The sequence below is a fragment of the Plodia interpunctella genome, chromosome 5, assembly GCF_027563975.2.
Source record: "Plodia interpunctella isolate USDA-ARS_2022_Savannah chromosome 5, ilPloInte3.2, whole genome shotgun sequence".
In the NCBI taxonomy this organism is placed as follows: domain Eukaryota; kingdom Metazoa; phylum Arthropoda; class Insecta; order Lepidoptera; family Pyralidae; genus Plodia; species Plodia interpunctella.
In genome coordinates, this window is record NC_071298.1 from 8,887,242 (window position 1) to 8,899,526 (window position 12,285).

At 40.5% G+C, this 12,285-nt stretch overlaps 1 protein-coding gene across 6 annotated transcripts in view; it reads left to right on the forward strand.

The window, feature by feature from the left end:
• The window catches only part of poe (purity of essence), a 51,083-nt gene that overhangs the window by 18,273 nt on the left and 20,525 nt on the right, over positions 1-12,285 (forward strand). For 4 of the 6 annotated variants that reach the window (XM_053745589.1, XM_053745590.1, XM_053745588.1 and 1 more), the window contains exons 37-58: positions 325-489; positions 834-1,028; positions 1,453-1,637; positions 1,771-1,932; positions 2,256-2,388; positions 2,771-2,964; positions 3,219-3,361; positions 3,666-3,756; positions 3,991-4,141; positions 4,435-4,568; positions 5,318-5,473; positions 6,133-6,219; positions 6,376-6,648; positions 6,994-7,174; positions 7,590-7,804; positions 8,237-8,384; positions 8,759-8,920; positions 9,298-9,463; positions 10,112-10,257; positions 10,727-10,792; positions 11,551-11,723; positions 11,862-12,138. In XM_053745589.1, coding sequence (XP_053601564.1) covers positions 325-489; positions 834-1,028; positions 1,453-1,637; positions 1,771-1,932; positions 2,256-2,388; positions 2,771-2,964; positions 3,219-3,361; positions 3,666-3,756; positions 3,991-4,141; positions 4,435-4,568; positions 5,318-5,473; positions 6,133-6,219; positions 6,376-6,648; positions 6,994-7,174; positions 7,590-7,804; positions 8,237-8,384; positions 8,759-8,920; positions 9,298-9,463; positions 10,112-10,257; positions 10,727-10,792; positions 11,551-11,723; positions 11,862-12,138 — 3,603 coding nt within the window. The remainder of the gene's footprint in view (positions 1-324; positions 490-833; positions 1,029-1,452; positions 1,638-1,770; positions 1,933-2,255; positions 2,389-2,770; positions 2,965-3,218; positions 3,362-3,665; positions 3,757-3,990; positions 4,142-4,434; positions 4,569-5,317; positions 5,474-6,132; positions 6,220-6,375; positions 6,649-6,993; positions 7,175-7,589; positions 7,805-8,236; positions 8,385-8,758; positions 8,921-9,297; positions 9,464-10,111; positions 10,258-10,726; positions 10,793-11,550; positions 11,724-11,861; positions 12,139-12,285) is intronic. The other 2 variants (XM_053745591.1, XM_053745592.1) reach the window with 1 other exon arrangement.

A 12,285-nucleotide genomic window follows, 5' to 3' on the forward strand; every position in this document is an offset into this window, starting at 1 on the left:
TTGTTTTACTATAATGAACGCTGATGCAGTGTTTCTTGCAGATTAAAAAAAAATAAAACGCTGTTACTATTTGTGATTAACGTAATGGTCACTACGCCCACGAGCCGCTATGTTGAGATCCTTGGATCGATTCCCAGCACAGGCAAATATTTAACTGGGATCACAAATATTTGTCTGCAGTTCTAGGTGTATTGTCCGTTTCTGTATTTGTGTCCAGCAGACCCACGATACAAGCTTAGTGCTTATTATGGGCCTTTTGTATGTTGCCTATTTGTTTATTTATTTTATTCGTTTAATTATTATTTGTAAACCTTGATTGTACAGGATCACAGGAGGGCGCTTTCGAGAACGTGCGCATGTCGTACACCGGTGAAAATGGACAAACTATTCGCCAACTGATGTCCACTCACAAGCTGCGGCGGGTCGCCATGTGCTGCTTAGCTTCACCCCAGGGCCGCCGGCAGCATCTCGCTGTCTCGCACGAGAAAGGTGACTCAACCGTTCTAGTAACAAGATAGACTTCTCTTTTCTTTATTTATGACTCCATCGTGCGCCAAAACGATGATTTTGCCAACGTCAAAGTTGAGAATAGTATAGTAGAAAAATAGACGTGAAAAAAATTACTTCATTGTTATTGATTTACCGGCTTCGTTCGTATAAACGTCAGTCTACTTAAAAAAATATTCAAAGTAGATGACATTTGAATCATTTTTTAAGTAGACTTTTATCCTTTTGTGATTTTTTACCTGATTGCCTAAAGAAGAATTTGTTTACTGTATATATGAGAAAAAAAAATAAAAATTGTAGTCATTAACCCGACTTAATTTTCACAGGGAAAATAACCGTGCTTCAACTGTCAGCGCTGCTGAAGCAGGCGGACTCATCGAAACACAAGCTGACATTGACACGTCTTTCGTCCGCGCCCATCCCGTTCACAGTGCTCAGCCTGAGCGGCAACCCCTGGAACGAGGAGCTGTTGTGTGTCTGCGGACTCAAGGAGTGCCATGTGCTCACCTTCAACAGCGGCGGTGAGTGGTATAAGGCTCTAAATATGTAAATACTTGACACAGTTCCGGTTACGATTTTACGATTTAAGTTTACGATTTACTAAAACATTTTTGTATTCTTTACGATGTGATATTAAAAAAACTCAGTGTTTCTTCGACTGTGAATTTAAATGAAGTGCAAATGCGATGGAGGATATTACAAGTGAATTCGGCGCATGGGTGTTGTGTGTATACGCGCAACTCAGACGTCAAAAATCATCATTGGAAACTAACAAACACGATCGCTCCAAGCGGCGAATCCACTTCCGATACCCACATTGCATTGCGTCGTTTTCGTAGAATGAGAATGCAAATGCATGCAAAGCAATGAGTATGCCAAACTTTTAGTAAATATGATCCTTTTTATTTCAGATGTCTTATTCATTTCAAATTATTAATTTCACAGGAGCGGTAGCCGACCACCTAGTATTAAACACGGGCCTGGAAGCGAACAACTACGTTATCAAGGCAATATGGCTGCCTGGCTCTCAGACGCAGCTCGCACTCGTCACGTCAGACTTCGTCAAGATATTCGACCTCAGCAAGGACCTCAACAACCCTATGCATCACTTCCTCGTGCCTAGTGGAAAGGTAACACGCATTTTAACTTGCTACAATTTTAAGTTAACACATAATGTTATCTCCAAAAGCAACTGGTTGAAGGTAATTTATTTTTTCCTTCTCTTACCAACACTCTAATTTATTAATGAGTATTGTTTCATAGGTGCGTGATGTGACATTCGTGAACCAAGACAACGTTACCCACATGTTATGCATGAGCTCCGCGGGTCACATCTACTGGCAGCCGATGAGTGACGAATCACGCGCCGCCCTCGGTACATTCTACGTCACAAATACACTTGAAGTTCTGCACCCTGAGATACAGGTATGTTTGTATTCTTTTTAATTAATTATGTTTCTAAAAACATTGGTTCTTATCTATGATTTACAACTATATGACTATCGCTCCGGTTGACACCTGGTTCAAAGGCTGTATATAACTATTCAACGAGTATTTATTAATATTATGTTTTAGTATGTACTCTGAGTGTTGGAATAAATGAATTAAATATATTATTGTTTACAAAATTTTGTGCGTACAGGACAACCATCCTGAAGATTCGAAATATATTTTAGCTGTATTACTCCATGTAGTTACAGCGATACTTTGCCAGAGGTACGCTTTCGTAACATATGCTTTGTGTACAGGATGTAGCCGGATTGGTGGGAGGCGGAGGTGTTTCGATCTATTATTCTCACACTCTCAAAATGCTGTTCTTCTCGTACGCTCAAGGCAAGAGTTTCTTGGCGCCTCTCAACACCGTTGAAGAGAGTCTCAAAGGTAAGAATACAGCCGAATTTAATTTTTATTTATTCGGCAAAACTAGGACTTTACATTAGTTACATTCACTTCCAGTCTCTAAAACTTCCTCATTCTTCTGTTTCAAATGAATACTTGCACTAGCTAATAATACTTATACTAGGTTTTGTCATCCGCCCGTGACAAATAACAGCCAATAGCACTCCAACTCTTCATGTCAAAAATCATACATTAAGTCATGAAAGAAGGACATACTCACTTTTGATCAGTTGAATAATATCTGCTCTACCAAAATGACTCTTGCCTCAAATGTCTACTTTCCAATCAGGAACACTTTGTACATAATGTCTACTTTACCAAAATGACTCCTTTCATATTGTAGTATGTCACGTATGGTTTGCAGGCACAGCGATGATAACGCTGTCGTCATCAGCGCCGACCAAGGAGGGCGGGCGGGGCAAGCAAGGCGTGCAGTCGCTGTGCCAGTGGGCGGAGGTGGCCGGCCACCCGGGGCTCGTCACCGCCGTCATGCAGGCCTCCAATAACCCCGTGGTGCTCATGCTCACGCCCAACAGCATTTGTGTGCAGGAGATCAAGGTGACTCGCGTATTTTGTGAAATAAACAATGGAATGTATTTTGAGTGCTTTCAAGACAAAGGAATTACTTATACTATATATTTGTTTGTGTTTAGTATGTCTTATAGTCGTATTCGTAATGACTGAGGGGCGTGGTGGAGGGGCGTGGAATGGCACTCAACAATATTGAAATGGTTTGCCGTTGCCTCCTCAATTTTGCACTAAATGATAAATTATCAACTAGACTAAAGAAATAATTTAAATATTATCCCCAGGTGTTGCCAGCCAAGGCCAAGATCACAGATATGGTCGCCGTCCGCCATTGGTGCGGTGGTGGAGGAGAACAAAAGAGCACACTCATTCTTCTCTGCGAAGACGGAAGTCTGCGCATGTACGCCGCCAACCCTGACCTCACTGGGTACGAACATTTACTGTTTTATTTAACACTATATGTTGCCCGCGGCTTCGCTCCCGTGGGAATTTTGAAATAAAATATAACAACCTATAGCAGTTTTGGATAACATACCTTTCTAATGGTGAAAGAATTTTTGAAATCGGTTCGGTAGTTTCGGAGATTACCCCGCCTCAAACATACAAACTCACAAACGCTTACCTCTTTATAATAATAGTATAGATTAGTGTCTAAAATTGAGTTCCTTTTGTATGATTATAAGGTTGATATTTATTTGTGAGCTTATTTAAATAAAGTTTACAATGTGTAGGTATTGGCTGTCTCCCGCCATACAACCGACGCACGCGCCGCGTCGCCGACCGCGGTTGCTCACACACCACACCAGCCGCAATAAGCAACAGGTAATCCATACTACTAATATCATAATGTTTTTCTTCTATCTCGTCGGCAATGGAGTAAATAGATTTTTACGGAGATAGAGTAGGAATGGTTAAGAGTAACATACTACTTTTTGCCTTTTATTACATTTGTGTTTTAAGCTTAATCTTTATTCTTACACCATTGGTGTGAAAATGTTATCGTGGCGTTAATTCCGTCAACAATTTTTCGTGTAAACCTCAAATTTTGTAACACAGGCCGCCACAAAATCCAATGCGAACGGAGCACCGCAGTTCCCAATTGATTTCTTCGAGCACTGCGTGTCTATGACTGACATCGAGTTCGGGGGCAATGACCTGTTGCAAGTTTACAACACCGCTCAAATCAAGCACCGTCTCAACACTACTGGTAAATAATAACTTCAAGAGACTGTTTTACCACTTTTTGATAAAATGTCTGAATGAATTTATGCGTGAAATTATTTTCCTTATCCAATCTGTTCGATATGTAACATATAGGCTATCAGATCCTTTATCACTCTGCCACGTTTCTTTTCCTGTATTAAGATATTTAATACGCAATTATCTTTCTTGTTTGAGCGAAACAATAAATATGATATGAAAGTCTACAGATTTCTCAGTCTATAGTTTAAATGAAATTGACAAGATCGTTATCAACTTTGATTTCAAATTTCTGCGCAGGATTATACGTGGTGTCGACAAGGATGAGCGGCTTTACTATGGAAGTGATAAACTCTGATCCTAATATGGTTATTTGCGGAATTAGAGTATTGCTCGGAACTCAAGACGTGGCCAGGACTCCGTCTTATGTTGAGGTGAGATTTTTAGTTTATATTCAACTCGACGTTGCCCAGGCTTCACTGTCTTGGGAATATTGAGATAAAATCTTGGATAATGTACCTTTCTAATGGTGAAAGATTTTTTTAAATCGGTCGGTGTTTCAGAGATTACACGCTTCAATCATACAAACTCACAAACGCTTACCTCTTTATAATAATAGTATATATTTATTCATGTGACTATACATGAATAAATCTTCACTACATAGTATAAAACAAAGTCGCTTTCTCTGTCCCTATATCCCTATGTATTCTTAAATCTTTAAAACTACGCAACGGATTTTGAGGTGGGTTTTATTTATATATAGTTTGATTCCTGAGGAAGGTTTAGGTGTATAATTTATTAAGGTTGTACCTGAGCGAAGCAGGGACGGGTCGCTAGTAGTATATAAACTAGATAACTAAATTCTTTGCAACGATTTATTGAAGATAATAATGTATTTATTTACCTATTATATTTGTCGGTGGTACACACCATGTCTGTGTATAAAAAACGGATTTTTAACGAACTAATTTTTTTTCATTATATTATTTTTTTCATTATATTCATACCAAATAGAATGGTCAATATTGGTTGATATAACCCAGTATTACCGACCAAGATGACAGAGCTCTTATTGTTATATGTTTAATATATAACCCGCTACTACTTATGTGGAAGAGCATTAGTTTTACCAATGGCCTTTTGTAAAAATACAAAATTATGGTATGTAATATTTTTTAAGGTATACGGAAGATCGATTCAGACGATCGTAGTCCGCAACCGTTGGTTCGATATACCTCTGACTCGCGAGGAATCGTTGCAATCTGACAAGAAACTGGTCATCAACTTCGGACCTTCGCAAGACCCAGACGGCGTCACTATGGTTGATTCTGTAAAGGTAAAACTTTTCGCCTCGTTCTCCCATGCGGAGCATGTAATTTTCTGGCTGTAACGCCCGAACCCAGGGGTCCGCGCAATAAACATTTCGATTTTAAAGACCCAGTTTTGATTTAATAACCGCCTGCCTGATTTTTACCCGCTACTAATGCTGTTGTTTCGTATCACCTGTCAATTAGAATTTTAGCCTCCGACGCAAAAAGAAGGGTGTTATAAGTTTGACCGCTAAGTGTGTCTGTTTGTGCACGTGGCACCGTGCTCATCAACAGGTGAAACTGATTTGGATGCTGTTTTTATTTGATAGCTAAATTTCATGCGGTGGTTCTTAGATATGTTTGATCAAAATCGGTTTGGTAAAAGTTGTAGCCAAATGAATATTCAAAGTCGGGGGTTTTTAATTTGTCTAACAAATCAACTTATATATACTTTAGTCGCCTCATTTGACATCCACCGGAGGATATTAGTTGGGAAACGCGGGGGCAACTAGAGCGGGAAATACGTCTTACAAGATAGAAGATTTCATCGTAATCCTGTTTTGTTCTGAATTTCCTTAATCCTGTAGTGGACATTAAACAATACACAAATATAACATTTGTAACGGCTTGTCTAAAATTGACTTAAAAAAACAGATTAACCATTACATTGTATTTTTACGTTTAGGTATATGGGAAGAACAAAGAACAATTTGGCTGGCCTGAGGAGAATGAAGATCCTTCAGCCTGTCCTTCATCAAGTAAAGTGGCTCAGGTAAGTAATAATGTGATAAAAAGTTGTCTGATCATCTATCTCTTTTCTGGTAATTCATTTTAGGTTCCATTAAACTAGTTAATATAAGACAATTATATTTCTTAAAACTGCATATTATCTGGGGTATTATTTAAACTGTGATATTATGTTGAACAGGAATCGGAATCAAACAGCGGCGCTTGGAAGCCGAGTTCGCTAGAGCGCCTCGCCTGCGCAGCGCTTGAAGCGCTTGAGCTCGGCGCAGGCGCGGTACCGGCGGCCGCTGCGCCCGCTGCAGCCGCTTCAAGTACAACCACCGCCGTGGTTATCGGCGAAGGGGGCGCCGAGGCAGCGAGGAAACTGCTTTGTGCGCCCGCTGGAGCGCATTTACACGCCCGTGCGCAGTGCTTGCTGAGGGCGCTGCATAATACGTATTACCATCAGTATAAGGTAAGTTACTTGAACAGGTCGGATACTTCCGAAAATTTATGAAATAAGCGTGTTATGTTCTATACTACCGTCTCATAGTACGTGCATGGGAATGGGTACAAAGCTTGTGTGAAATATGTCGCTTGGGTTGGTTAGCTGTGTGTTCGGGAACGTATAAGGCGGCTTGCGCAAAATGCGCATTAGTATCTCAATATTAAGTTTTAGATTTATTTGAATTCATAAAAACATGTAAAAGGCGACTTGAAGCCTAAAAGGATTTCTTTGATGCAGTCTGAAGATGACGTGTTCTTTACATTCCTTTTCTCATTAAACTGAATAAGCGTAATGCTGGCCTTTTTTCTATAGGATCAAGCCATACTAAAATACGTGTGCACATCGCTTCAAGAACTCCGTGATACGCCGGACGCCAGGAACATAGACCCGGAAGCGTACTTCCGTCTGGTGCTGCTGGCCCGCGGAGTGGCTGTCGCGCGCCCGCAGCATCTCGTCAAGTATACTGCACCTACGCCGGCCAGACCTGCTCGAGGTCAGCTAGTAATGAATATTACTCTAAATACGCAAAACCATATTTCTGTGTGAGAATGTTTGTCACTCAACAAAATCTGACAAATTTCGTTTTGGTTGACGGGTCTAATATATCACTTAACTCAAAAGGTTCTTTATATCCGGAAATTTCTATGGACCGAAGCCTCGGAGCGAGTTAGTACCGCATATGTCATGACAACGTACTGCGCTCATTCGTAAATAAAGTGGGTAAAAAAAGTGAGAAAACAATTTCAGCTTGTTTTATAAGCTTGGTCAGACTTTCTTCGCTGCAAGCTTGATTGACGCCGCCGCTCGTTTGCATCAAGGAAATACCTAAGAGTAAAAGGATAGAGTGCCACGTTGACGCGTCCAATAGTTCTTAATTGTCTGTCAATTATTCTCGCGTGTTTTCACAGGCGACTGGTCCGTCCTCTGGAAGGAGACTCCGCAAGACGGCAAAGAGAAGGAGAGCCACCTCTGCGCATTGCTAACCAGCGTTCTATGGCGTCTGGCCGGTTGTCGCAGCGCCACTCCACCCGGCATTCTGCAGTACGGGCTGCGGCACGCGGAACACACGCTCCACGCGTTGGCCGATATCGTGCACGCATTCCAAATGCAGCCAGCTGATTGTGTGAGTGGATTGAAATCTGGTTCTGTTTCGAATCCTAATGCCGGCTCCACACTATCGCGGACAGAACTAGGTGGATTCGGTATAAATTGCTGGCTTTTCGTTGCGGTAAACTCATACAAATTATGCAAAGTTCATGCATCCGTATCGCCATCTTTCCGATTTCGGCGATAGTGTAGTCGGCATAAAGAAATAAAGATGTTTCCTCTGTTTTTATGATAGCCTATAGTAGCGAGGCAAATGCCTCCCCAAAGGCAAAAAATCTTCATGGTCCCTTATTACTATTGTAACTCTTATCACTAATTATATATTGCACAGATCATTTGACTAACTTGTTCTAAGATCGATATTTTGAGCCAGACAAGATTACTTTTGTTACTGAATTATAAACTAATAAAAATATGCTTAACAATAAGTACATTTCTTCTGTAACAGGTTGAATTCGGAAACCAGATATATCTTTCGCTGCTGCTCGCCGAAGATCAAAGCATTAGTTTCGGCGCCAAGACGGCTCTTATGCGGGTCCTTAGGCCGAGGGTCAAGAGGCGAAGGGTGTATATTCCTTCGCCGCCCAATACTCCTGGTAAAAACTTCAATAAATACTCATATTATGATTATGAATGAGAAAGTTGGGATACGAATGACTGTGAATGTTGGTTACCTAATCACGTAAAATCTGCGATGAAAATTTTTACATGGGTGGAATATATATTAGCTTAGGACGTAAATTACTTTTATCTTGAATTTCCCACGAGAAAGAAGTATCAGGGACAGGCCAATTAAATATATTAGAAATATTTTTGTGCTTATTAAAATTCACAAAAAATAATAAATAGGTGATATGAAAATTAAGTGTATACTTTAAATAATAATTTGATGCACATTCCAAATTCATTAAGTAATTTATTTACATTTTAAATTAAATTATGTAATAAAATTTTGTTTTATCTAAAATAGGTGCTGGTTCATCAGTAACTACAGCTCAACCCACCAGTTCTATCACGGAGGCAGTGGTATCAGAATCTGAACTAGGCGCCAACCGCGACGAGCAACAAGACAACCAGTTCATGGAGGTGGATGACTCTTTGGAACCCATGGTGTTGCTGGCGCCCGAAGGAGGTAGGATATCATATTCAGTGTCCAATAAGCGCTTGTTCATGTTTAGGAAGGGTTGGTTAACGTTTGGAACCGTTTGGACACACATCCTTTGGATGATAATTGAGAAGAGTACCAATTAATTCTTGTAATATATAAAACATTGGGTTGTCATCTGTTTTGTGCGTTAGCAAACTCACATATTCACAAACTTAGAAACACTGACTCTTTATAATATTAGTATGGATAAATGTGTAGCGTAAATAATCAGGTTACCAGCTTATAATCCGCAGGAGGTAAATTCAATGTTGATTCGAACATGTCAAAAGAAAAAAATTACACCAGTTTTAGTTTTTCGACGACGTTATTTATGCCTATGATTATGTGACTTTCGTTCACAGGCCTGGAAGCTCTATTGGATATTCCTCCCGATGCGGACGACGAAACTATGGTGGAGCTCGCCATTGCCCTGTCCCTACAGGAGCAGCCGCGACGTGCGCCCCCCGCGCCCTCCGCCCCGCCGCCGCCCGCGCCCGGCTTTAGCGACGCCACGGCTTCACCCACTGGGTAACTATATCCTAATCTTGACTAATATTATAAATGCGAAAGTTTGTTTGTTACTTCTTCACGCTCTATCTACTCAACCAATCCCTTTGAAATTTTGCATACGTATAGTTTGAACTATGGAAATGGACACAGGGTACCTTTCATCTCGGTAAATTAACGAGGGTGAACCCGCGGGCAAAAGCTGGTTATTCTATATTTAACTATATATTTCACCAATAGATGGTGTGACCTCCAAATAACCTTATTTAGGTGTATGATTTATTATGTTTTTACTCGTATTTTGTAATTAGTAAATTATAAATGCGGAAAGCTGTCAGACACGCTTCGACCGACCGATTTTGATAAAATTTGGAATAGATACATATATACTCAAACCCCCTTATTAATAAAAACTTTATTCTTTGATTAGCCTCGGAATAGTTATGCTTTGTATGTATTGTCTCGTTCTTTTAATGTCAAATGCTGAAAAGAGAGAGAGGGACAAATCAAAGAAAAACTACTCCAAACCTAATCAGAGATTTAATTGTTTATTAATAAGGCGGTAAATGAGTATATATCTATTCCGATTTTTATCGAAATTCCAATTGTAATGCTCTAAAAGAGTTGAGCTGCGGACCACAGTTAGTAAGAAACTATACTCGCATCCAGGTCTGACGACGAAGGCAGCACGGCGGCGACAGACGGCAGCACACTGCGCACGTCGCCGGCCGAGCCGCCCGGCTCCGCCGGCTCCGAGAGCGGCGGCTCCGGCGCCGACAGCATCGGCGGCGTCTCCGGCCGCAGCAGTGCATACGGTCACTAACTTTACTTTTTTATCGGTTTCCGAATTGCCCACACTAAACTTGTATCGCGGGTCCGATGTATCCATCGGATCATGTGTTTGTATCCAAACACAGACATGGGCATAACACATCCAGAACCGCAGACAAATATATCATTATAGGTACAAATGTTTACCAACGCTGAGAATGGAACCCAGAACCCCCAGATAACGGACGGGTGACTACTACGCCTCGGAGGTTGTCAAGTTGTTGAGTGTGTGTGCACATTTTACGAATTGTTATTTTGATAAGTTCTGACTGTATAGTCTCTGCAAGTGTTTATGGTAGGTAAATAAATTTTTAAAAAATCACATTGCACATTCACTGGACATGTACATGTATTTCGGGCAATTTCGAATCGTTTAAATAATATTTTTTTTACGAAAAATGAATCGTTATTTACAACGAAATACAAATTTAATGGTGTAAATAAATGTTGTAGGAGAATTGGTGGGAGCTCCCACATCGAGCTCGATGCCATCCAATGCCGCGCCTGTTGCCATTGCAGGCTAGTATTATATTACATCAAGTCATGTTTATTTTTTCTAACACATTATAATTAGTATTTTAACTAATTTTATTTTTAAATTTTGTAATTTTTCACTAATTTGTTTTTTTCGTTTTGCGTGATAATACTTTAACGTGATTAATTTGAACTTAATGCTTCAGAAAATATTACGCAAATGGCGCATCATCAAATGGTATATAAACCATCCGATGCCATGGAACAATCTTTGTAATTTATTTTAAACTATAGAAGACTTGTCAATGTCGAAACACCGCTTGTGCTATAGTCTGGTATAATAATATCGCAGTCATCTGAACGTCTCCCGAGTTACTTCTCCATCCACATAACGTTGGAGTCCAGGGTCCGCTTTCTCATTTTTTCTTCTGCGAGTAGTCAAACCATTGGCACGCATATCTACCTTGACATCAAGCCAACACTTTTTGGGTTTGTCTCTTCTGCCAGTTGTAGCATCGCAACAATATTCTTTATTTACCAATATAAAATCTGAAGCTGAGTATCCAGTCAAAGTTTTTTTAAAACATGCAACAAAAACACATACACAAAACTTTGGTGTTTCTTCACAAACAAAAATGTGTATTTTTGAACAATATTTTTTGTTAACGATTTTGTTGAGTGTAGACAGGTTTTTGTTGTTGTTGTGTGGGGCAAAACACGCACTGCGGACCCAGCTTTAACATTTGCATTTCACCGCTATTATTTTGTTTAAAAAAAAATGAAGTTATTTTGTTACCCACCAGCCGGCCCCTCGGCATCGTCGTCGCAACCCGTCGCGTCCACGTCTCGTGCGGTGGAGGCAGAGACTGAAACCCGCAAGCTTCACGCACTACGTCTGTCGCTGCTGTCCGCTGCTCTCGACGCGCTGCCTTCACTCCGATCGCTTCCTGGAGTGCGCGCTATACCATTCGTCCAGGTATGTAGGGATTGGAAAGTTGTTAAGTCTTATATGTGAAAGTAGAATATTTTATCTGTATATGTCAAACAATAGTAGGTGCTTTCTTGGCCTACATGAATATACAAAATGTACCTAAATCTTCACTTTACTCCACAGGTGGTGCTCATGCTTGCCAGCGATCTAGACTCTAGCGTGGAAGGCGATCGCGTCGTACTCGACCGCCTTCTAGAACTGTTAGTCTCCGAACTGGACATCCAAGGAGAAGACCCGTCATCTTCTACTGAAGAACGCACGGACAGAAGAGAATTACAACTGGCTATTATGAGGCTCGAGTTGTTAGTGTCGGAGTTAGACTCGGGCGAGGAAGCCACGTCCCCTATACACGAGAGGACCAATAGGAGAGAGCTGCAGTTGGTTATCATGCGATTGCTCAGTGAGTTTTTTTTGTGTCAAAGTTTGTCAATATCATTGAATATGTAACATTGTTTTGTAGGCAAAATTAGGTTACACAGAAATACCTATTGGACACAATATAAATAAAAATTGCGAAGTATCTTCATCAAGTTAGACACGTTTCTTT